The sequence below is a fragment of the Pezoporus occidentalis genome, unplaced genomic scaffold (genome assembly GCF_034315485.1).
Source record: "Pezoporus occidentalis ecotype Australia unplaced genomic scaffold, CSIRO_AGI_Poc_V1 ctg108, whole genome shotgun sequence".
Taxonomy (NCBI): Eukaryota; Metazoa; Chordata; class Aves; order Psittaciformes; family Psittacidae; genus Pezoporus; species Pezoporus occidentalis.
The window spans coordinates 3,759,689-3,782,316 of record NW_026912865.1 but is presented as its reverse complement, the minus strand read 5'-3'; the positions used below and the strand labels follow the sequence as shown (position 1 = coordinate 3,782,316).

At 41.6% G+C, this 22,628-nt stretch overlaps 1 protein-coding gene across 4 annotated transcripts; it reads right to left on the bottom strand.

The window, feature by feature from the left end:
* Positions 1–879: 879 nt before the first annotated feature.
* On the bottom strand, positions 880–22,458 carry ZNF410 (zinc finger protein 410). Of its 4 annotated transcripts, XM_062624061.1 has the most exons (11): positions 22,332–22,458; positions 21,746–21,881; positions 18,227–18,426; positions 9,084–9,219; positions 8,646–8,879; positions 8,156–8,347; positions 7,152–7,311; positions 6,093–6,274; positions 3,273–3,362; positions 2,074–2,199; positions 880–1,519 (listed from the first exon to the last, which is right to left on the bottom strand). In XM_062624061.1, exons 3-11 carry the CDS (start codon positions 18,257–18,259, stop codon positions 1,335–1,337), a joined length of 1,338 nt encoding a protein of 445 aa, XP_062480045.1. In that variant the 5' UTR covers positions 18,260–18,426; positions 21,746–21,881; positions 22,332–22,458; the 3' UTR covers positions 880–1,334. The 4 variants fall into 4 exon arrangements, with proteins under 4 accessions (XP_062480045.1, XP_062480038.1, XP_062480046.1 ...); XM_062624054.1 differs by lacking the exons at positions 21,746–21,881; positions 22,332–22,458 and adding an exon at positions 19,646–19,801; XM_062624062.1 differs by lacking the exons at positions 21,746–21,881; positions 22,332–22,458 and adding an exon at positions 19,266–19,468.
* Positions 22,459–22,628: the final 170 nt, after the last annotated feature.

Genomic DNA, 22,628 nt, shown 5'->3' with positions numbered 1-22,628 from the left:
CCATACTACTTGATGATGCTGGAAAATGAAACTTCCAATTACATGAAGTGCAAAGGAAAACCTTAAGAAAGGAAGAACAAAGGCTTGACTTTAAACTAATATATGATATTATGCCGTATCCTTTTAACAAATATTAGGGTGACAAGCATGAGTACAGTAACAGATAAATCCAAGTCTAATAAATCCAAGATAAAGATATCCAACAGATAAATCCAAGTACTGGTCCCTAAACAGAAACTGCTGAAATAGTGATGACAGTAAAAGCATCAAATTAAGTAACTGAAACTCACTAGCACCTTTCTTGCTAAACTAAGTGTTGTTCTTAAAGTAGGATTATATTTATGTAATCCTATGAGAGATTTATAATCTTAGTATATCTCAAAAAAAGGTATGAGAATAAAGAATTTCAATTTTTGCTCTGAATTTTTGCATTTTATGAAATTATTTTGTAATTTTTAGTTAAACGAATTACTGCCTGTTCAGCTAACCTAATACTGTAGTAAAGGAGGCTTCTCACTGGAGCATCTCCCATCAGCTGATGAGATGGTAGCCAAACCATACTGTATCGCAATTCACAGGTACCTGCTGCAGCTTCTGCAAGAACCTCCAAACCACACTACCTTTACCAAAAGCAGCACTACCTTTATATTCAGCTAGGGAGCAACATAAAACATTCACTTCGCACAGGAGCTGTTATGGACATATAGTATCTTAGCAAAACTCTGCATTCTTAATAATGCCAATTCTACAGAAAGTCTTTAAGTTAACAAAACCTCAAAACATCTACATGGTAGACTCATTTAAAGAGCTTGATATACCAAAAAATTTTTGGAAGAAAAAGTGACTGGGGAAAGTAGGAAAAGAACACAGCAAATGTAATTAAATGATACCAAGTAGTACATTTATTTCAGATAGTGAGTCAGCTTCAGACAGTGAGATGTATTAGAATATAGTCTTTGAAGGTAAAGGATGGAAGGCAGGCCTGTTGCTGAAGATACTGAATGTTTGTACAGTGCCTAGCACAACGAGGTCCTGGTCCTTAACTGAGGCACCCAGGTGCTCCAGCAAAACAAACACTTTAGGCTTTAGCAGAATGGACTGCATAAGCAGTTTTGAAATGGTGTTCCATGACATGGACTAAATGACACCTAAGCAGCAGACTTCACCTTTTAAGCTCTGCAAGAGAGAAACTTGGTCCAGTAGGTCTTCTCCAACTCCAGTTTTATAATTCATTCTCCATCTACCCACCCACTGTGCACAGTTAAAGCAATGTTCACTCCTCCACTGCAACACGGTGAGCCTCTAGGAGGAATTACATGATCGATCCCACCACTTCAGTCACTACATATAAGAGGGCGGAAAAAAGAGCAGCTGGTCTCACCCTCCTCTACTCCAATAATAGACTCTGTATCTGGCAGATGCAGAGACTCAACACCAAGGCTGGGCTGAGAGTTCATGGAGATGAGACTCTTACTATGCACTGTAGATTCTTCCAGCAAACTGCTGCCCATCAGTGACTCTGTTGTGAAAAAAAACACAGTAAACCAAAATTTTCATCACATAATGATACTGCAGTATAAGATACAATCCCTGCTCCCCTTCAAGTCACACAGACTTCTTCCCTAGACATTTATCTGTTCCTACTCTTTGGGCATCTGGCACTCCAATGGATGGTAACTCCTGTATTTATTGTTTTGAGCCTTACTATGGTGGAATCTCATGCAGGCTTGTCTTTCTCTTTAAATAATTCACGTTGCATAGAAAAACACACTGCTTAAACAAGAATGTTGTAACTATGGACACAAATTCCATGTAAAAAAAGATACTAGATTCCTGTCAATTTTGAAAACAATAAAAACCTATCTGCCCCTTAACCACAGTACTGAAATATACCATTGTCTTCTATCCTAGGAAAGGGGAGGTGAACAAATCTATCCTCATCTCCAAGACAGTCATTTACTCCTTATTGGCTTGTGGTCTCCTATTTTCAGGACAAACACCTTCCCTTCTCTTGGAGCATCCACTAATTCTTTCCTGCACTTCCCCACACAGAGAGTCTTCTCCCTTCCTTACCTGGCTGTTCTCGCTCCCTGCTGCCAGCTGTTCCAATTCGGGAGTGGTGTTTCCTCATATGCACGTTTCTGCTACCACTCTGGGAAAACGTCTTCCCACAAATTTGGCATTGATGGGGCTTCACTCCTTGGAGGGGAAGGGGGAAAAAATAGGCCAAGAATTACCAAAATTGCCATAAAGACCTTAGCAACCAAGAAGCCAATAATTCTGCTTTGGAAAATAAAAAATAAAAAATTCCTCTTTCCTGGAGAGCAATAAGCTTCCATAAGAGAAGACTTTTAGATATCAGTATTGCCCAGCTGTTGGAAAAACCAAGTCTGAAGACAGTCTTCAAGTCTTGTTTGTGAGAGGGAAGAAGTTATTTGGAATCTCTTATTCAGTGACATGGAAATATTTGATGTCCCATACCTAGAATAAAATGGCCAAAAGAAAGGAAGCAGTGGCAAGGAATCTCTATCCTGCCATCACACAATAAATTGTAGTTACATTACTGAGCAGAGACTGGATGATGACTTGTCACTGTGAAAGGACTTCCATTTTACAGACCAGTCTGTCATTTTCACAATACAAGTATGATGTCTGTATGTGTGATCTCAATAGCATGGAAGCCAAGGAGACAGGAAAGAAAAAGCATGGAGAACTTGGGCAGTCCCAAAAGTTGCCACCCCAGTAAAACCTCCCTTTCCCCAAACATGCTGTATTCATCATGTGCTGATGATATTTAAGATAGATCAATCAAAACAAAAGGCAGAAGCTTTGAAGCATTTCTGAAATACATTTCCATCTAATGCTTTGTTCAATTACAAGTACGTAGTACTAAAAAACAATGGAAAACCCCTACCTATGGCAGAAACCCACTCATGAGAGATTTCAGATTTGAATGGCTTTGATTAATATAAAGAGGTGCTAGATTCTGTCTTTTAAATAAGAAAATGACAGCTATGAAACAAATATCCAACTTCACAACATTTTAGAAACAATAAAAAAAATATTTGTATCTAGAAACATGAAATTTAGGAACAGAAAGAATGGGAAAGATTAAAGTATACAGGCTATAGCCACCACAAAGCAAGTCATGAAACACTATGACCAGAAGTACAGCAGAAACCAGGGGATTTTTCTTAAGGAAATCCAATCAAAGTTGTACAATAAAGAACTTTTCTCAGATAGGTCACAAAATGTCAGATGAAGACTCTTACCTGAGTGGACAACCAAATGTTTCCGAAGGCTGGAGTATTCGGCAAAGGAGCGACCACATCCCTGTGCCTCACACAGAAAGGGTTTTTCCCCTACAAGGGAAAAGTATGTTCTTAGATTTTGGGATCACAACAGAATAGCCTGGAGATCTCTACCCCATTCCCCCTTTTGGCCTTACATGCAACAAAGTTCAATGGAACTTATGCATATGCTTCCTAAAGCTTTTAAAGCATTCTCTTTGTCAGCTTTCAAGAAGAAACACTGACATTCTTTTGGAAATATTCTCAGATCATCATTCACTGAAAGTGAAGGTAGGGTCCACTGCTCCTAAACAGGTCTTCCAATAAATATATAAATACCAGAAGATTAATATAAAAGTACCAGGAGTATTATATATCTTCCATATGAAGTTCTTAACAAGCAGTTCTCTGCTTCACACTCTCCCAGGATCCTGTTCCCTTTCTGCGTCTCCATGCCAAAAATTCCATTAACTATATTTCCCTTCATATGAGACTCTATATTTTACTTCAGATCAGACTGAACTTGCCAAAATCCTGTGAGAGATGTGTCAGTCATATTTATGTGTGGAAGAACAGTAATTCAAAGCACAATTTGTTCTCATACATTGAAATTTGTTATTTCTATATATCCCCACAGCTACTTTTGTATTTGTCTAAATGATGATAAACTGGGAGGTGACTACACTAATGCAATACAATATGATTAATCTGTTCTAAACACCCTTAAATAAAACTAAAGGTAACTTTTGCCTGCAACATCCCACTAAACAATTTAATATATACCATGTTTAACACTATGATTTCAAGTCTAACTAGACAACTGTATCACAGTAATAGCAAATCCACCAGAGATTAAGCAAGCCATTTTAGCTATTTTATTGTCTAACACATACATAGTTCTTTCAGAGCAAACTTGTTTTTAAAGATGTTTCTATTGTGATTTTGCCTTTATAAGTTCTCTCCCTACAGTTCATTTCTCAGCTTATCTACTGTAGCACCCAACAGATCTGAACAAAAAGGATCAACACAGCATGTTCTGATTGGTGTTACAAGGCTGAAATACGTAGCAGATTCTCAAACACTGAGTGTACGTTCTGGCTTGCTAAGAATATTTAAAACTTGGAAAGAAAGAAAAACAACTACCATTGACAAAAAGAGCAGCACACAGTTCCATCCATAAGAAACCCTAGATTTATTTATACCTGCAGTTTTATAACACCTTTGGTCTGGTCAAACTCTTAACTGCACATGACTGATTTGCAGTTCAGAATGTTATTATTTACTCCTCTAGAAGTTACGAGACTGTTGGGTGCAGAATACTCACTCTATCATAGAGGATTTGCATGTGTCAGTTGGGCCTGTTCACTTCATCTGCACCTTGGCTGGGAGCTTAAAGTGCAAAAGAAAACTGTAAAAACTATGGCTGCTGTTACTACACATTCAAAATTTTATTATTGGTATATATAATTTTTAACTACATCCCAACATCTGCCCCCAAACCATGTGTTCGAGCTAGACTGCAAATTCTTTAAAATAGCAACCTTCTTCCCTGTGTATCTACAAACTACACACCATACGGCAGTGTTTAAGTAAGGCAGAAGGCATAAACAGCTGCTGGCAGCCCACATGAGCTGCAATTTCATTTTACTAGACAGGCCTTGTGCTCTTACAGTTGTCAAGGTTATTTTGAGATGTTAACCAATTGTAATGCAGTGCTACCTTCCTGGCCATCAGGGAATCTCTAACAATATTCTGAGAGGCTTGAAGTGGGCCATTTGTTTAAGTGCTGTGATAACCTAAAGGCTTAAGAAACCCCAAGCAAACAAAACCACCAGAATATTCACTATCAACTTTGCTAACTATTAAACTGGTGATCATTCCAGCAGTAACTTTCGTGCCTCTCAAACAACTTTCTAGGATAAAAACACCTAAAGCACTTTATGCAGTTGTGAAGACTTCAGCTGGTACACCAACTTCTAAAAATATTGACAAGGAAGGATCAAATTCTCCAGAGGAGACAGCATAAGCAAACTGTGCATAAAACACAGCACTGTGAAACAGAGAGGTTTGTTTTATTTAACATAAAATGCTAAGCATGAGTTGAGAGTACAAAGGCTCCAGCATATGGTAACATCTCATATTAGCACTAGCACAGAGCAGTCTGAATGCCAAAATGCTGTTTTCTAGATACTGCCTTTTCCTACTACACTTTTCTACTATACTTTTGCTACTCATTCCACTGTATTGCTCATTTCCCTAAGTCTCCCAAATGTGGTCATTCTACAAGCAGCACAGGTAACATAACCTAGTCAGATTCAGCCAGATATCAGTACAGATACGACCGTGTCCACCAGGACACAACACTGGAGAAGTATCTAAGCTACTGTGCCTTTCAGGAATTTAAAATAGCTTCTTTATAGAAAACAATTACAGCAGTTATGCTTATGAACTATTCCCTTGGGAACAGCCTAGCTTCTCCCCAGAACAATACACACCCCTCCCTTGATCAAAGAACTTGAGGGAGAAAGGAATCTTCAGAGAATGGTCTGAGCAGAGTGTAATATCATCACATACTATTTGAAGGATGAAACCTGTGTGAAACTATACAGGATAGTAAAAGCGGTAAGCATTTGATTCATTTGACCTACAGATTGGTGTGAATTGATAGAAAAGGGACACTAATAAAGAGCAGAGATAAATAATATTCTCAAAAGAGAATGAGCATGGAGGAGGAAGTGGGTTTTATTCCTCAGTAAAGACCCCACCTCTGCGGACCACAAACAGGTGAGGTCTAAAACACACCAGTGTGAATTCGTAGGTGGTTCTTCAGATTTCCAGCTGTTGTGAACTGTTTCCCACAGCCCAGCTCTGTGCATACAAAGGGTTTTTCACCATTGTGAGTCCTCATGTGCACCTTCAGCCTCTGCAAGACGTAGAAACTTTTTCCACAGCCTTCTGCTGGGCAGGTGAAGGAGCGGTCGTTCCTGGAAAGCAACAAAATGGCTGTTTCATTACCAGTGACTGCAATGTATTTTTCATGAACACTTGACTTCTTTTAATTAAAGTGAAATAAATATTTATTTATTTTTAATTAAATAAAAAGAAGAAACATTTAAAATAAAACTATATCATAAACCAGAAAGACTCAATCAAAGTGAGTGACTAAATTAGAATCATAGAGTCATACAACAGTTTGGGTTGAATTAGTCCTAAAGAACTACAGTATGGGTGGTTCACTGGAAGAATCTGTTCAGGTATCTTTTCATTGCATTACCTTACCTATTCCCAACCCAGAATGACTTAGTAAAGTGGTGTAACAAATTATATAGGAACATTGTGGAATTTCAGTCACTGAGGATCAAAAATTACTGTATGTGTACAAATAACATATGCAATTACTGCTGGCCCTGTCTTAGGACAAGATGATGAGATCATGTCTATTGGAGTCCTTCCCAGTTTTTAAGCTTCTTGTCTACTACTTAACTGCGAGACTGCCAATTTCTTAGCTAAAAAAGATTAGGGTCATTTGTTAGAGCAAGCAATTTTGCTCAAGGATATATAAAAATATGACAGCATCCTACAAGTTCTAACATTCACTATACCACAGAAGTGACAGTGATGCTCTTTATTGAGCACCTGTTAAAATACAAATATTCTAAACCAAACACTACCAAAGACCTGCAAAAATCTAAATCTAATTAAAGTGGTTTAACATGAACGACCTAAAGCAAAAAACAGGCCCAGTATTTGTAAGGGTAATACCAGGTTTTCAGAGCTTGTCAATGTTGAAAATTAAGGCTATACCAAATACAGAGCACAGTTTTTCAATGTCATGACAACATACAGCTTTACTCTGCTCACCGGTGTGTTTTCAGATGATACTTGAAGTGAGCTGGCCACACAAATGTCCGATCGCAGCCCTCAACTGTGCACTTCAGCTTCCTTTCCACGCGAGATAAATGAGGAATGGGGCTAGAGTCTTTTGGCTGCCCATCTCCTGAGCAAAGATGAATATTTTCACCTGGAAGAAAAAGACCACCAAAATCTGAAAATAGAGACAGATTACTATACTGTTGAAATTTTAATAGATAAAACCAGCATCATACATGATACAGGACTGCAAAGCAGGTATGTACTTTGCTACTAATTGTTTACCACATCCTACATACTGCTGCCTAGCCTGTCACAGGGATCAGACACAGGTTTCCAAACCTTATGATGCCCATAAACTGTTCCCAACGAGCTATCTGTATCAGATCAGCTGCTACGAGATGAGGCTTATTGCAAGAAGAATAGAGAGCCAATGCATCAAAAATTGTAAAAATGGTCTCTGTATCAGTATCTACCAACCAATTATAAGTAGTAGCCAGAATAGCTTTTTAAAAACACCTTAGCTAAAAAACAAAAAAGGTGCATTTGTTTGCAATTATTTATTGAAAGAATTAAGTCACAAAGCATATGACTAAATACAGTTCTCCAGAAAACTGATCTCCACACCCAGTGGAGCTAAGAAGCAAGTATAAATTGCAGTATGCACTAAAAATAGACACTTGAAAGTGAAAATTGAAGCTGAAATACAAGCAGCTGCAGTCAGAAAGAAGATACTCTTTAGATGCACTGGAGAACAGGCAGACTACAATGGAACTGCTGGCTCCACTGAAGTTCATTCCCTGAGAAAAACTGAGCAGCCTATTTATATTGCAGAAAAGAAATACATGGTTGCTCTATACGAGTTTGTCACTGATGGTCTGAAGATGTCAGAACAGATTAAAAGCAAGACAGAGTGAGAGAGGAAGAAATAAGCTGAAACTTGGTCTTGTATGGAACACTCAACTTGTGAGACAGAAAATCAGGGGATTTCCTACCATTATTGCTTGCTTTGGCATTCTTAGCGAGCTGTGCCCGAGTGGCAGCAATTAAACTGTCATGGGCCAATTCCTGCACTCGTAGGAACCATGGGGTATTGCTGTCTGTACTATCATGAGAAAGAAAGTCATTCCCAGAATCTTCTGCTTCATCTTGAACAAACACCAAGTGCTCTGCTGGAGACCCCAGCCCTAGAAAAGAAGACAGCTTCATGAAACAGAAAGATAATGTAACAGAGAGAAATTTCTTTTGCTTCCCAAAGGTTAGTGTTCATGGCATGGTTGGAATAGCTGCACCGAAAAAGTCTTCACTGACCTCTATATTGTAGAAAGCTGTTGATGATTAAATGCTCCTGAAATATTCAATAATGCCCAGCAAATTTCATTATCTTTCCCCTTCATAAGCAGCAGGGACAGAGTTGTACTTGTATCTCCTGCATTCTGCTGTCTGAGACATATCCAGCCAGATGACAAACAGAAGGAGAATTACCTGCTCTTGTTAGGTTGAGAAGAATAAATGAAGTGCTGTCACTAGGCTGGAGGTCTTGCAATAAAGTGGAAGTCTCTGAAGTTGACAGAAGTTCAGGTGGTTTCTGTACATTCTGTGCCCTCGTTTCTTCTCCATCAGGGCCCACATTTACCTGGAGACTTCTCAAGACAGCAGATGAAGAAACATCTTTGGAAGAATTAGTGTGACTTGGAGAAGTGAGATCTCTTTCATCATCTAGTGAAAAAAGTGAAACCACAGTAAATTAAAGTATAAATACACTATGACTAAAAGACAAAAACCTGAAAGTTTCAGTCACCCTTCTGAACTTGTTCCTCCATCCCTGGATGCCTTATCAGCAAGAGGCAGTGGGCCACAGAGGCACAGTAAAGACAGCTGTATGAAGGGCATGCTCACAAAGATCTGTCACATAGATTTTACCTGGCAACATGAGTCTGTTGCATTCTGAGGTCTCAGTAACAGGAAGGAGAGAAAGACAGGTGATGTCTTTTGGTTCCGATTCCACCAGCCCTTGCCCAAGTGGAATAGAAGTATTCTGAACAAACTGAACCAGAAGCTGAAAAAAAATCCATACTGAAGGTTAGGTCAAGAGCAGCACAAATCATTTAAAAAGGTATTAAACCCAGTCTCCATTACCCCCTACTGCCTTGTAGGAGACACTGAATACAATCCCATGAATACACATCAAAGTAAATGGAAGCTTTTCAATTATATTAATGACAACAAAGGAATTGTTTGTATTTGTCACCTCTGAAGCACCCATAAAATTCTCATTTCTTTAACATACAATAAACAGCTCTGGATCACTGCAGACTACTCTAAAGGCTCCTAAGGTTATATTCCTTTTTAACTAATCTTCTACCCAAATATTATCAATACATGCCATGTTTTAAGGCATATATTAATTTTTACCTCATCTTTTACCACTTAATACTTTACTATGCTCTAGCCTTCCAATTACATGGTTTTTATACTCAGCCTTTGGTATGGGTGCATTTTAAAATCACTGTCTTTAAATACTTAGCTGAAAGAAAGTTGACAGTTTTTAAACAAAAAAAAAAAAAAGCAACCAAAAGACTGGTTGCAAAGAGTGTAGCTAATGAGTATTCAAAACAGGCAGATAATGATCAGAAGAACAAGGCTAGGATGACAAGGGGGAGAACACAGACAACCTTATCCATCCAAATCAATTACTCCTAAAGCCATCAAAGACAAAGCCATTGTCCTTAGTGTGAAACCCACCCACTAAGCAGATTCAACAGAAGAAAACATCTCCAGAACACTATGCAAACTAAGGGACACTACTGCATGAAGGGTTATGGGACTCATACTGGGACGCATTCCCTGGGGAGAACTTTGGGACTGAACCAGAGATTTGCAGGATTGTACATGACTTAATATGCATTGTTTAGAGGAAATGCCAATGGCAGGAAAAGGAAGGGATCAAGGTGGATCAGGGCAGAACAAACACAGGAAAATGGAGAGGGGAGGATAAAAGCAGTCCATTACATATAAGCAGGAAGTTGGTCAGTTCAGTCTGGCACAGCCTAACCATTGCAGTCCATCCTGCCTTCTTATTAAACTGCATTCCTAACCATTTCCTGTGTGATCGTGTGTGTGTGTGTGTGTGTGTGTGTGATATACTAATGAACTCCAAGCCAGACTAGTTGGCAAGCGTGGGACATATCCTGGAGAAACCCATTAAGGTTTTCTCTAGGCAGAAACCCTAGGGAACAGAATCAGGCACTTTGTGCTGCCTGTGTTTATGTGGGGAAAGCTCTGAGTGTCCTACCTTTTTTAACCTGTTTGGTGCCTGTCACATCTGTACAGTGCACGTGTATGTATTTGAAAATTGTACTAAACCTCACTAATGGCTGGATCTAAGATCAGAAACAGGGAGTAGCTCTCATCTTGACTGGCCCAGGAGGGTGAAAGATGCCCAGGTCATTCAGTCCAGCAGATTTGCTATCCTTAACGTCAGCTCTGGCAAGACAAAAATTACTTCTGGCTAACTCCTTAAAATCTTGAGATACAAAAAAAGGATCCTGACATTTGAAAAGGAACTGCAAGTCAGGGAAGTGCCTTTCCTCACCCCTGAAAGTCTTCCCATATTTAATCAAGTTCAGAGCAGCAAAGCATGTGCTTGTTTATTCATTCTGCCCCCTTGACAGCATCTCAAGCTTTTGTCAGACTACTGGATATAATTCTGGACTCTTTACCTTCATGGCACAGACACAGAAACAAGCCTCTGGTTTCCACTTGCAGTGCCACAGCAGTCCCTACAAAATACTCCGATTGAATAAAGGAAGTGCTGCATGGCGTTATGAGATAACATAGCCTAACCCTTGAAATGGACTGAACTCATTCATTATGGACTCCACAAGGTTTATTAACAAACCTTTGAATGGAATTAACCTTCAAGAAACCAGAGAGACTGAAAGGGGTCAGTTGTAACAGACCCATACAAATATTCCACATTTCAGAGAAACACCCCTCAAAACCCATACACAGAATCTATTTATTTTGCTTTAAGCTCTGTTAGACAGACTTACCCCTGTACTCGTATTCTCAAAATATTTTGGAAAAAAAAACACCAAAAACCAGCAGATGAAAAAAATATGGAAAATAACAACACACCAAAAACTTAATCCTCAAGTCACTATTCCTTATCTCTAGGAAACTCCTTGACTTAAAGATACTGCACTCTGCTGCTCTCTATCAAAAAACAATGCAACAGACTTCCTTTATCTTTGGCATTTAGAAGGAAACTGCAATATAATTATTCAAAAGCTACTGCCTTCACTGCGATCATTTTAGCATGCATTCACACAAAGCTCAGACAGAGTTGTCCTTGCACTGAGATGGTTAATCAGTGTCAAAAGAAACACAGTAAAAAAGCATGATATGCCCATGGTACATTTGTGATTAAAACCCAACAGTCACTTTTATTCTTATTTTTTATGTTGTGATTGTCTTAGTATTTAATTTGCGGAACTACTGGCACTCAGTTCCAAATTATTTCTTTAGCAGACACCAGCCTTTTGAGTCTCTTCCACATGAGGACAAAGTTCATTAAATCAAAGAAAATGCAAGGAAAACTTAATAGTTTGGGCTTTAATTTCTCTACACTTATTTCCTCTCATGGAAATACTGATGCTTCCTCAAATTGTTTTACCTCAAAGAGTTAACTGCTGTGAAAGCCCTGAAGCCTTAACTGCCCAGAGTGATTTCACCTGCTCAGGGGCTCAATTTAAACTCAAACTACATTCTCTAGTCCCTTCCTGAGCTGTAGGTTTATCTATCTGAAGACTTGTCTCTTGGATGGATCTGGGACTCTCATTGCATCAGTGTCTTCAGTCCTATCTCTGGCTAGTTCTGAATGGGCTCTCTGGATAGACCCTGGATCTGGTTCATCACTTTGCCTCATCCAGGACAGTGGATAGATCCTGTATCCAGCATTGGTCTCTGCCTGACCTGCTCAATGAGGACACTGTCTTGGCTTGGATCATTCTTGGCTCCCATCTCACCCTCCTTTAGAAGCAGCCTGTCTGATTATTATGAAGGTAAAAATCGTATCTTTAAGGCATTCAGATGGCAATATGCCACAAGTCAACTTGCAGGTTGGAAGGCTAGTGTTTTTCCTCTTATGTATACTGTGTCCTGAGATCCCAGTCAGAAGAGGGAACCATTTTTATGTTGGAAAAAAAATCCACAGGCAGCAAGTCCCTCCCCCAAGGCCATGCAGTCTAATTTAAGATTAAAAAATTGGAGAAAGAGGTGTAATAAGAGAACAGAGTAAGTGTCCTGGGTTCAGCTGTAGCTGAATCCAGGGCAGTAAGAAATAACAAAGTGAGTCAACCAGAAGAAAGAAGTTGGAACTAAGATATGTGAGCAGCAAGATGGCTCTAAATTACTGAATTGTTTTTCATTTAAAATGAAATTCATGATCCCTACTGCTGCCTACTCCACCATGAAACACTTGTTTTATGGACTCTTTTGGATTTATACAGAAAATCCTAGATAAAAGCCTTTCCTTCACTTCCAGAGAGCAACAGCAGGTCACTAGGGAAAAGCAAAATGCATCAGCCAGAAACAGACGCTCAGAAGAAAGGAGATCCTCTACATTTTGTTTGTAAAGTAGTGAGATGCTAGTACAAAGAATTAAAATAGGGCAAAAGACTCAGAAGTAAATAAAATGACATGAATCATGCTCATTAGCAAAATTTGGAACAAAAACCCCCACCCTTCCCATAAACTAAAGCAAACCAATCACCAACTCTACATCAAATAATTCATGACAGCTATGTACTTACATAAACCTTCCTTTCTTTTCAAAATTATTTAATACCTTTATGACAACTACAGCAACTGGAATATGGGGGGGGAATCATTACAAACACTGTTTCATGTTTTCTTTAGTTTCTTTTAATTTGATTTTGCAACTGAAAGCAAAAGGAAACTAGAGTATCTGATAGTTGGTTATTCAACATAAGACAGACTAGGAACAGAAGTGATAAATTAAATGTGCAGATACAAAAACTAACAAACTGTAGGTAAGAGAGAGTAACAAAGACACTGGGACACTGATGGATGGGCAATTACAGGAATTGCTTGAGTGGCCTTGAAGAAATTCAACAGGAAACTTTGTAAGAAATGGAAACATCACTATGGTGGGTTACCAGAACACAATCTCATAGGCAAGAGCAAAATTACGGGATATGGGAGAAATTCTGGGACTAAGTAAAACTTATGATGTCTTAAGAGGAGGCTGTGGGAACATGGAAAAAGTTAGGGATATTTAGGAAAAGGATCAAAGCCTGGGAAAGGGAGGGATCAAGGTGGATAGGTAAGGAACAACCATGGGGAACAGGAGGGGTGGGGGATAATATGGATTGACCACATTAGCAGGCTGCAGGTCAGTATGTCACTCCTCTGCCTCATCACTGTGGTCTATCCTGTTGTCTTCTCAAATCCTGTTTGTTCCTAAATAGTCTCATGTATGCTCATCTCATTAACTTGAGGTTGGACTAACTTGTGAACAGGAGGAAACCATAATCTGGAAAACTAAGATCCTGGCCAGAGGCTGGACTGAAAAACCCAGGGCCTGGAGATGGATACTGGAAGGACTCAAGGTTTGGCAGAGATGGAACAGATACATGACTGCGAGTCTGCATGTCAGCTGAGTGACAGCATGTATGCAATAGGCTAGCAAATTTCAAGCCTCGTTATGTGAACAAGATTAGGCCACTTGTGGTCTTACTGTTCAATGTGAATGCCACCTGTGGTTTTAGGTGCCTGTAAAAGTACTGTTCTGCCACATGTTAGCGTTTACAGCCATACATGTCTGTACTGTCTATGTGTGCACGGACACATATTTGCAGTTCAGGTTCAGCCACACTTCTGTGTGAACCTGGGAATAGTCCAGCAGTCTCTTCCGTGAAGGACCAGGAGGGGAGACATCTCCTGGATGCTACAATTTGTCGTATCTCAGAACTACATAATAACTGACACTACAAACAGAATCCAGATGGGCTGTAAGTACTCCTGCCATGGTGACTATGGAATCCCCCTGTAAGGAGGGGACTAATTCTTCTGTAAACATGTCTGAAGTGCTGAAATTTCTAACCAAGTAGACAGAACATCTTGGGGCACCTGAACAGGAATAGTTAAGGAAACTAAATGTACAGACTATTAACAGAACACAAAAGAAATAAAGGGGTGTGAGGTGGCTTTACTCAACAGCCAAGATATCCCTTGGAATCTGGAATAAATTTTGCTATCAATTGCAAAAGGACATCCTCAACTTAGATATTCAAGCTTCATGGGCCACATGTGAGTCATACAGTGAATCTATAAGCCTTGGAGGGACAAAATGGACAAGTTCAGCTGCATCTTGCTATGCAGAAACTGTTTTTTTTTCTTTTTTTGGGGTCTGCTTTTACTCTTCCTGCTGAAAGACCATGTAACCCTGAAAATCCTGTAGTAATGTAGACAGTGTATGTACTAAAAATGTAAAATATTTGTTAGCTCTTGTCACTGAACAAATAGTTGTCATTCCTGCTTGTCAACAAGTGATAGTTGGACAGGATGATCGTGGGGTCTGTCACTGGAAGCAGTGCAGAAGGCTTGTGTTACCAAGAAGCTTGAATAATGTCCCTGACCTGGGGGGAGGGAAACTATGAAAAAAAAAAAAAAAGAACTGAGAACCCCTCCTAGAAGGCCTTAGAGAGCTTTTTTGGGTTTTTTTTTTTTTTTTTTTAAATCTTAAAATAAAAGGAGAGGGACTACAGAACCAAATGAAATATGGCCATCTGGGATGGATCAGGTCGAAGTTTGTGTCCTGTAAGAATCCCTTCATCATTACTCAAAAGCCAGGAAGTGCCAGGCAGCGGCTTTATTAGAAGTGTGGCGGTGGCTGGGAGGGACAGGGGAGGAAGGTTCTCTAGCACTAACGTTCACATCTATCCTCCTACTGGACAGCTGGGGAGAGAGCTGTACTAGACTCCCAGAGCAGCAGGGACCATGTTTTTAATCGATGCCATTTCTGTTCCAAATTTAACTCGTAAACCATTACAAAATAAAGAGGTCAAAAGAACATTTAGCAGAGAAGAAAGAGGTTCAGGGGAAAGGAGGAGCTGCAGGCTGTGGAAGGCAGGGGGCTCTCCTCCATACAAACAAGAACCTCCTTGTGAGGCGCTAATGAGGAGACAAAGGAGAGGCTAAAATTTCTCCCTCCACCCCTTTTCAATTTATAGATTGGAGCTGTAGGTTCTGCTAAAACTACCCCCAACAGCTGAAAGCACCCTGCAGTGTCCCAGCGTGGTGGAAGTGGCTGGAAACGTTTGCAATTGTAACAAATCACCCTGAAGACTTAAAGCATGAAAAACGCAGATCTTATCAGTCCCCTGAAGAATGCTGGTAACAGAGCTTTGGGGGCAGGGAGTCCAAGAGCAAAAGCAGATCCATCTGTCCGTACAAACTGTTTCCAAACAACTTTGTAACTTCCTATGAAAGGGTGATTCTCCTCTACTTAAGTATTAAACGTTTACTGGCATGTAAGTGGCTTCTTTAGGGGTAAAACCAGTCGCGAAGAAGCTTATGCAATCTAGCCATAGTGCTTTTATTTATATTAATCTAGATGTTACACAAACACAGTTAGCTCTTAATAATACCTTTCTCACATGCTAGGGGGTATAAGTATCTATAAGAATTATGGTGCCATGGCTCACCAGAGGATATAAAATAATCATTGACTTTTAGAGACACTTGAACTGCTATTTGGGAAAGGTGTAAAAAAAGGTTACCTACCAGTTCCACATCAAAGGAATAGAAAATAGTGCAAATTTAACAGTTAACTTTCACAATCGGAACCAGAAAAAGGGTGTGTGTAATTTGGTAACCCACAATGCGAATGAATCCCAATTTGTAGTATAAAATAGCTTTGATCAAGATTGAGGATCACAACTTAGAAGACCGCATCTGTGGAAAGGATGCCCTCTGAAACCACAGTAGCTTTCATGCATCAGGCCTGCTCCTACTGAAGAGTGGCCTACTCTGTTCTGGGCTTGCTGCAAACACAATGCAATTCTGCTGTGAGTAAACAGGACTACTATGCAAACATGCCTAATTAACATACTTCACTCAAGTCCAGAAAAGACAAGGCCTATTTACAGCTCCTATTCAAGGAACAAGCATTCCAACTACCCTGACCTTTGGCTATCAGAACTAATCTGTGGGAATCCACCCATTCACTTACAGACTGCAGTAACAAAATGCCCCACCTTATCATTCAGAACTGGGAGAAAATTTGATAGAATTTATGAAGCAAGAGAAAGGAACTCCTTGCAGCCCATGCTGAGACCACTCAGTGCAAGTATGAACTCACAGCCATATATTTTCCTGAATAGTGTTAACTGGGCTTTGGCTGCTCTGTTAAGAAACAAATAACACATCACCTGGGCTGTGATGAGTATATAATCTTCATTCACTTTAGAGTTCCAGTTTAAGATACCTGCTGTATTGCATATGGACTTAAAGGGACAGAAACAGAAGACTTAACAAAAATAATTCAATTTAAACTTGCAAACTGCCCCAAAAGGTACTTCACTGCAGTGCTTAGCTCTTAAGACTTCTGAAGAGGTAAAGCTGACACAAGCAAGGACACAAAGTGATACACTCCTCTGCAGTCTTAAGCAGGGAAATATACAGATTACTGGCTAAAAGGCATTACTCAGCCTAAAAGACAAAGGCAAGAAACAGGAGAGGTAATAAACTGAACACACTGATACAACTGTGTTGAATACAACAAACTGTAGACTGTTGTATCTAGCAAATTATAGGTACCAGTAACAAAAAACAGAACTCCTCAGATGCTCATCAACAGGCTACTGCTGAAGTGAAATCTTGAAGAGGTTCATCTAGACCTTTGGTAAGAAAACAAAACTGTCTTGGGTTATCTGAATGGGTCTCACAGGAAAGACCAAAGTTGTTATCTGATGTAATGGGGACTGCAGGATGTATACAACTTAATATGCAATGTTTAAAGGGAGGATCAAAAAATGAATCAAGGTGGGTATGTGGAGAAAGAACCATGGGAGAGAGGAGACTCCAGTAATGTTTGCTGGCTGCTGGTCTGTACACTGCTGTGTCTGATCACTGCAGTCCCTTCTACCTACTTATTAAGCATATTCCTAAATATTCTACCCACAAGTGAGTGCACTGCTAGTGAGCTTCTAGTTGACTGATGTGTGAGGAGGCAACTATGGCCTGGAAAAAATCTGATTATATCTAGAAATTGGGTTTTTTTTTAGCCAGAGCTGGGTGTGGGCACAGGTAGAAGAAAGACTTCAGGCCCGGCAGAGACCAGAAACATCTGTGAATGTGAGTATGCATGACTGCAGTGATGAGGGTATAAATATATTGCATTAACAAACTTTAGTGTTGTTCATGCTGTTTGTATTTACATCTTAAAGGTACTTCAAGTGTGTATGTGTCAATTGGTTTGTGGCCAGCTGCACATGCACTTGCATGCATACGCAGACATCACTGCAAGCGATGCTCAGCTGTGCTACAGGCTGAACCTGGAATGGTCCAGCAGCCTCACACCAAGCAATCAGAATCCCTCCGGGTGCTGCTGCCTGCCACTTCTGCTACTGCTTAATAGAAGCACGAGTAGTTTAAAAAACAAAACTGGCTGATGTTTATAGAATAATCCAGACTTCCCAAAAACAAGTCAAGTCAATCTGGTTTGAGGGAAAGAAATAGTCAATATAGTAATTTATTTTATTCTTGTATCAGAATGAACATTGTAATAGTGGGGAAAAAAAATAATGTAACCTGAGAACAAGCAAGAATATTGGCTGACAATTTAACAGGGATAGGGAGGGGAAATATGCAATAATCTTTACTCTCTTTCACTATTCAAATCAAAACATGGAAGCATTAGAGATGCCACTGAAAACACTTTGAAAATTAATATGTAAGCAGCAAACTGGGTATACTCATTGAACTAAGTGCTGCCCATAAACGCTGCTGGGCAGTAAACCCACTTTACCATTGCTCACCTCAGGTTTGGATTCTAACTCATCCGATAACATTGATTCAAGTGTCCAATTCCTGCAGCTGTCCTCAGCAAGGCACAGAGTATTTTGTATTTTAGTTCAGAGAGAACAATACTCCCTGATTATTCTCATATTTTCCTATGTGTGAAACAGTGTGGTGGTCCTTCTGCAAGAAGCTGTGCTGCACAAATATTCAATTTAACCTAAAAAAAAAAAAAGGAAAAAAAGGAAAAATAAAGAAATAGGAACCAAAAACCAAAAGAAAAGAAGAAAGATGCTGCTTGTCATTTTAAAATATATACTTTGAAGTACTGGGAAAACTCATTTACCTGATTCTTGCATTTGCATTGTCACTGAGTCAGCAAAATAACATCCTAACATTGTGAAATCAATTTTCAGAGGCTATCTACCACATTTTATTTGCAGTAACATATTTTTAATGGAAAAATGGATTGTTCGTTGTGGAAACTTATGGGATCAACTGAAAATCACATACAGTGTGCAAGAAACAAGGGAGGGTATTCCCAGCCTGCAAAACAGTGGAATTGTCCAAGTTGTAGATGAAAGGCAAGTGTATACAAACAACCTGACACCAGAAAATCTCTGCTTTTCCTGTCACTACATTTCCAATTGTGAAATACCTTGATGAACACAGGTAGAAGTTACTCCACAAGTAACCACACAATGTTTCCTATTTGTGCTAAAAGGTAAAATGAGAACAAGCTGGTACCTGGTTTTGCCTACTGGGAAAGCACTTGGACACTAGCGGTGGGAGAAGAAAGTGAGCCATGTACAGTTCTTTCCCTCTTCCATCACAATTGATCTATTGACTATATTAAAAAATAATGAGAATAAAGGATCAGCTAAAAGAACCCAGAAACCTTCTTCTAGCACTTCTCACACTAAGAGGTGCTGCACAAGATGCTCCGTACAGGAGCCTCCCCTTCTGCCATGAAGGGCCAAGATAATGAACACAGCTGAAGCGGAGTGCTCCAGGCCAGCGCCCCCAAGCCAGGGCACAGGCATATTCCCGCCTGCTCACCCGTTGCCCTCCTCCAGCCCACACCCGGGATGGCGGGCCCCGAGCCATCCGCGGGGTAGACAGCCAGAGCTGTCAGGCCCGGCTGCCCGCACCTCTGCCAGGGGCACGGGGGCAGCCCGGAGGGGGTCGGTGGGAGACCGACCCTAGCGCCGCGGGGCAGGGTGGAAGTGCCGAGGCCTTGCAGAGGCGGCGCCCCTCCCCCACGCGGGCAGGTGCGCCAGCCCTCCCCCACGGCGGGGGTCGGTCCGCGGCCGTGAGACGAGGCTGCCGGGGCGGGAAACGCGGGGTGCTCACAGCTGCCTCCCGGCCCGCTGCGTTCCCGTGCCCGGCTGAGGGCGGCGAGCCCCAGAGGAGCACCCACCTCTCCCCGCCCGCCTTACCGGCATCTCAGCCGCCCGGATGTGACGGAGACCCCGGCCGGAAATGCCAAAGGCTCGCGGGGGGTGTGCGCTCCCCCTCCCCCCGCTCTATGGCGAGCGCTCTGCTGAGTGCCACTTCCGGCCGTCGGCGGTGTCCCCGCCCCGCCAGGCCGCGCCAGGTGCCCGTGCCCGTGCCCGGCAGCACCGCCTCCCTTGGGGCCCTCCCACCGTTCTTGCCGCGGCGGTGTTTTCCGGGGGAGCCGCCGTGGGTGTGACCGTAGTGCTGTGCGGGAATCTCCCGCCCGTCCGCCCGGGAGCGGGGCTTGGGCTAGTTCACTCAGCTCTGCAAGTTCGTGGTTTTCCCCAGTACCACAGGGATAGTCCCAGGGCTGCAGTGCTCACCTGCAGCCCGATTCCCCTTAAAATAACCACCTGATACACAGTATTTTACAAGTGAAGGTTACGGAGGAAACTTTGGTCTTCTTGCAACCCCGTAACTCCTCTTTTCAACATGCTTGTTACAGTGCATGGGGAAGCACCAGTTCCCTACTAGGTTTCTGTTTCTGCTTTGCTCAGACTCGGTGCATCTGTTCTTGCAGCTCGTGACAAGAGAACTCCTGAGCTCACAGCAACTCACTAACGATACAGAACAAGGCAGCAATTCCAGAAACGTGGTTAACAACATGCGTAAAACCCAAGGAGGGACTGAATAATTCAAAAAGCTTGTGCTTTGGCTTTTGTTCGTCAGCCATATCCTGGTGTCTGTAGTTACCACGACAGAGTTCCTGAAGCAGCAAGGTTGGCAGTGTCTGGTCTTGATGTGTGCTGCTGAACCAGTGACCTTCAGGTCCAGTAAACTTTAACTTGATTATGGTTAGTCCATAGCTCTGGAGTCACATGTGACCCGACTTCCATATCAGAATGGCTGCTCGTGGGATGGTGCTGGCGCTGCTGAGCAATGAGAGTCCCAGCAATGTGAAAATCATGGAACAGGAGCAGTTGAGGCTGGCAGAACCAGGTTCCCAGGGTCCCTGGGTGCAACAGCCACAATGGACTGTGCAACAGCCTGTGGTCACTTCCCAGGAAATGAAGATCAGCCCCTGCCTGCAAACTGCTCTGCAGTAGTTTCCTCCAGGATGTGCAATATAGCTCCTCTGCCTTTCAGCCAACTTTGATTTGCAGCTTACAGATTCACAGTTACTCCCCCTTAGCTTTAAAACTCTCTGTCTTGACGGAGGGCTGTGAGCTGTAGTGGTCATACCGAGAGCCTGGCATTTCAGCAAAAAGGCCATTGACAAGCTGCCTGCTGGAACCACCAAGGAACTCCCTACAGGCTGCAAGCAAGTCAGATGCTCATAGTTTTCTGAGGTATTATCCTATCAACTTGCAGTTGCTGCATTAGTACTAACAAAAGCTGGCACCATGAAATCAACTGACAGTCAAGCCAAAGCACATTTCTGATGTCCAAAGCACGGAAAACTATGATTCAAGGTCCAGAATTTGCAGCCTCTGAGATCTGGCTGCCTCAGTGCCACACCACCCATGCAAATGGCTTGAGGCAGGAAACCTCACCAAGCCTGGCATTTCTAATGTCAGCCCACTTGACCATAGTTGTGATGATCTGAAGCTTTAGGTCCCTTTATTCACTTGAGCCTACAAAACTGAAGATAACCCAAATAAACTGGAGCTGAGTAAATGACTATGCAACTGTCACAGTTACAAACCATTTCACTGTGTTTATTATCACAGGCACGATCCCAGCAGATTTGCAGATCTGATACAACCCAACAAAGGCAATCAGAAATGCAGGACTATTGACTTTATAACCCATTTTTTCTTTATGCCAGTTTGGTAATCCCAGGGCAATGAATAGTAAAGCTCGATTCTGTTACATGAAGATACTTGGTAATCTCAAAGGTCCTTTGACTCATCATCAGCTCAACAACGTGGAATTGCTGAGTAAGTAGTAAAATTTGGAGACATGTAGGTGTGCAAGTTCCTTTCATTTGTATCCTTCTAGGCCAGGTGAGTTTGGCTGCTTCAGACCTTACATCTTGACTGCCTGGGGAATTTCCCCTAATCTGATAGGGGAACCTGCAGTGGGAGTAGCACAGTGCTTACCTGAGTTGTTTGTGCAGATCCAAATCACTTGTGCAGGTGTGTGAAGCAGCACTGGTCCCTGAAGGGAGAACTGTCCAGCTGGGAATTACTTATGGTCTCACTTTCTCAATAACATCTGCCCCTCTGGGATCATTCTCTATAATCAAGGAGAAACAGAAGACTTAGTCACAGTTCCTCCACGACCAGATTCAAAAGAGAAACACTACTGGGGTTCCACCCCTGCTGCAAGAGGGGTGAGAAAATGGCCAGTCATGGAGGATGGCTTAAATCTGGTTGTCGATAAGGCTATTCACAATGGGACCCTATTCTGAATGCAGAGAGGAGCCTGAGCTTTATTCCTCTTATCCCATTTTTTTTTCATGTATACATTTTTGTACACTCAGACATAACATTGCTATATCGTGATGTACATTGTTCTAAGATACTAGCAGTACTAAATTTTATTTTAATGAGACTTTCATAATTGTAAAATTTACATATGAAACTGCAATTCACTTCGATGTTCAGCCTTTGCAGCATCAGTATGCGACAGATTTTTAAATTCTCTCAAAAGCCTGCATGCACAAGAGACATTATCTTTACACACCTACAGCTAACATTAGCATGGCTATTACAAAGCTGAATTTTATGAAACTGAGGGAACTAGGATTTGGCGCATTTCCTCATGTGTCCTTTCAGGCGCGTATACAGCTGTGTCACGTGTCGGACTCTGCTGCGCTTCGCCTTTCCTGCGTAGTCAGCGCGTTTCCCGTGGCGGCAGCTGGAATGCTGCTGAGGTAATTTCGCTGGCTCAAAGGCGTACGTGCGGCCAGAGGGCCCCGTCGGCGCCGCCCGATACGCTTCCCACCCAAGTCCTCTTCAACACGGGCGCCCGGGGCAAGCG

What these genes read in the sequence shown, in the direction of transcription:
- ZNF410 (XM_062624061.1), bottom strand. Translation starts at nt 18,259, where the DNA reads ATGTTATCGGATGAGTTAGAATCCAAACCTGAG. An exon ending in AGTTAGAATCCAAACCTGAG is followed by an intron (nt 9,220 to 18,226) that starts GTGAGCAATGGT and finishes ATTTTTTTTCAG; the next exon opens with CTTCTGGTTCAGTTTGTTCA. An exon ending in TCTCAACCTAACAAGAGCAG is followed by an intron (nt 8,348 to 8,645) that starts GTAATTCTCCTT and finishes CTTCTTTTCTAG; the next exon opens with GGCTGGGGTCTCCAGCAGAG.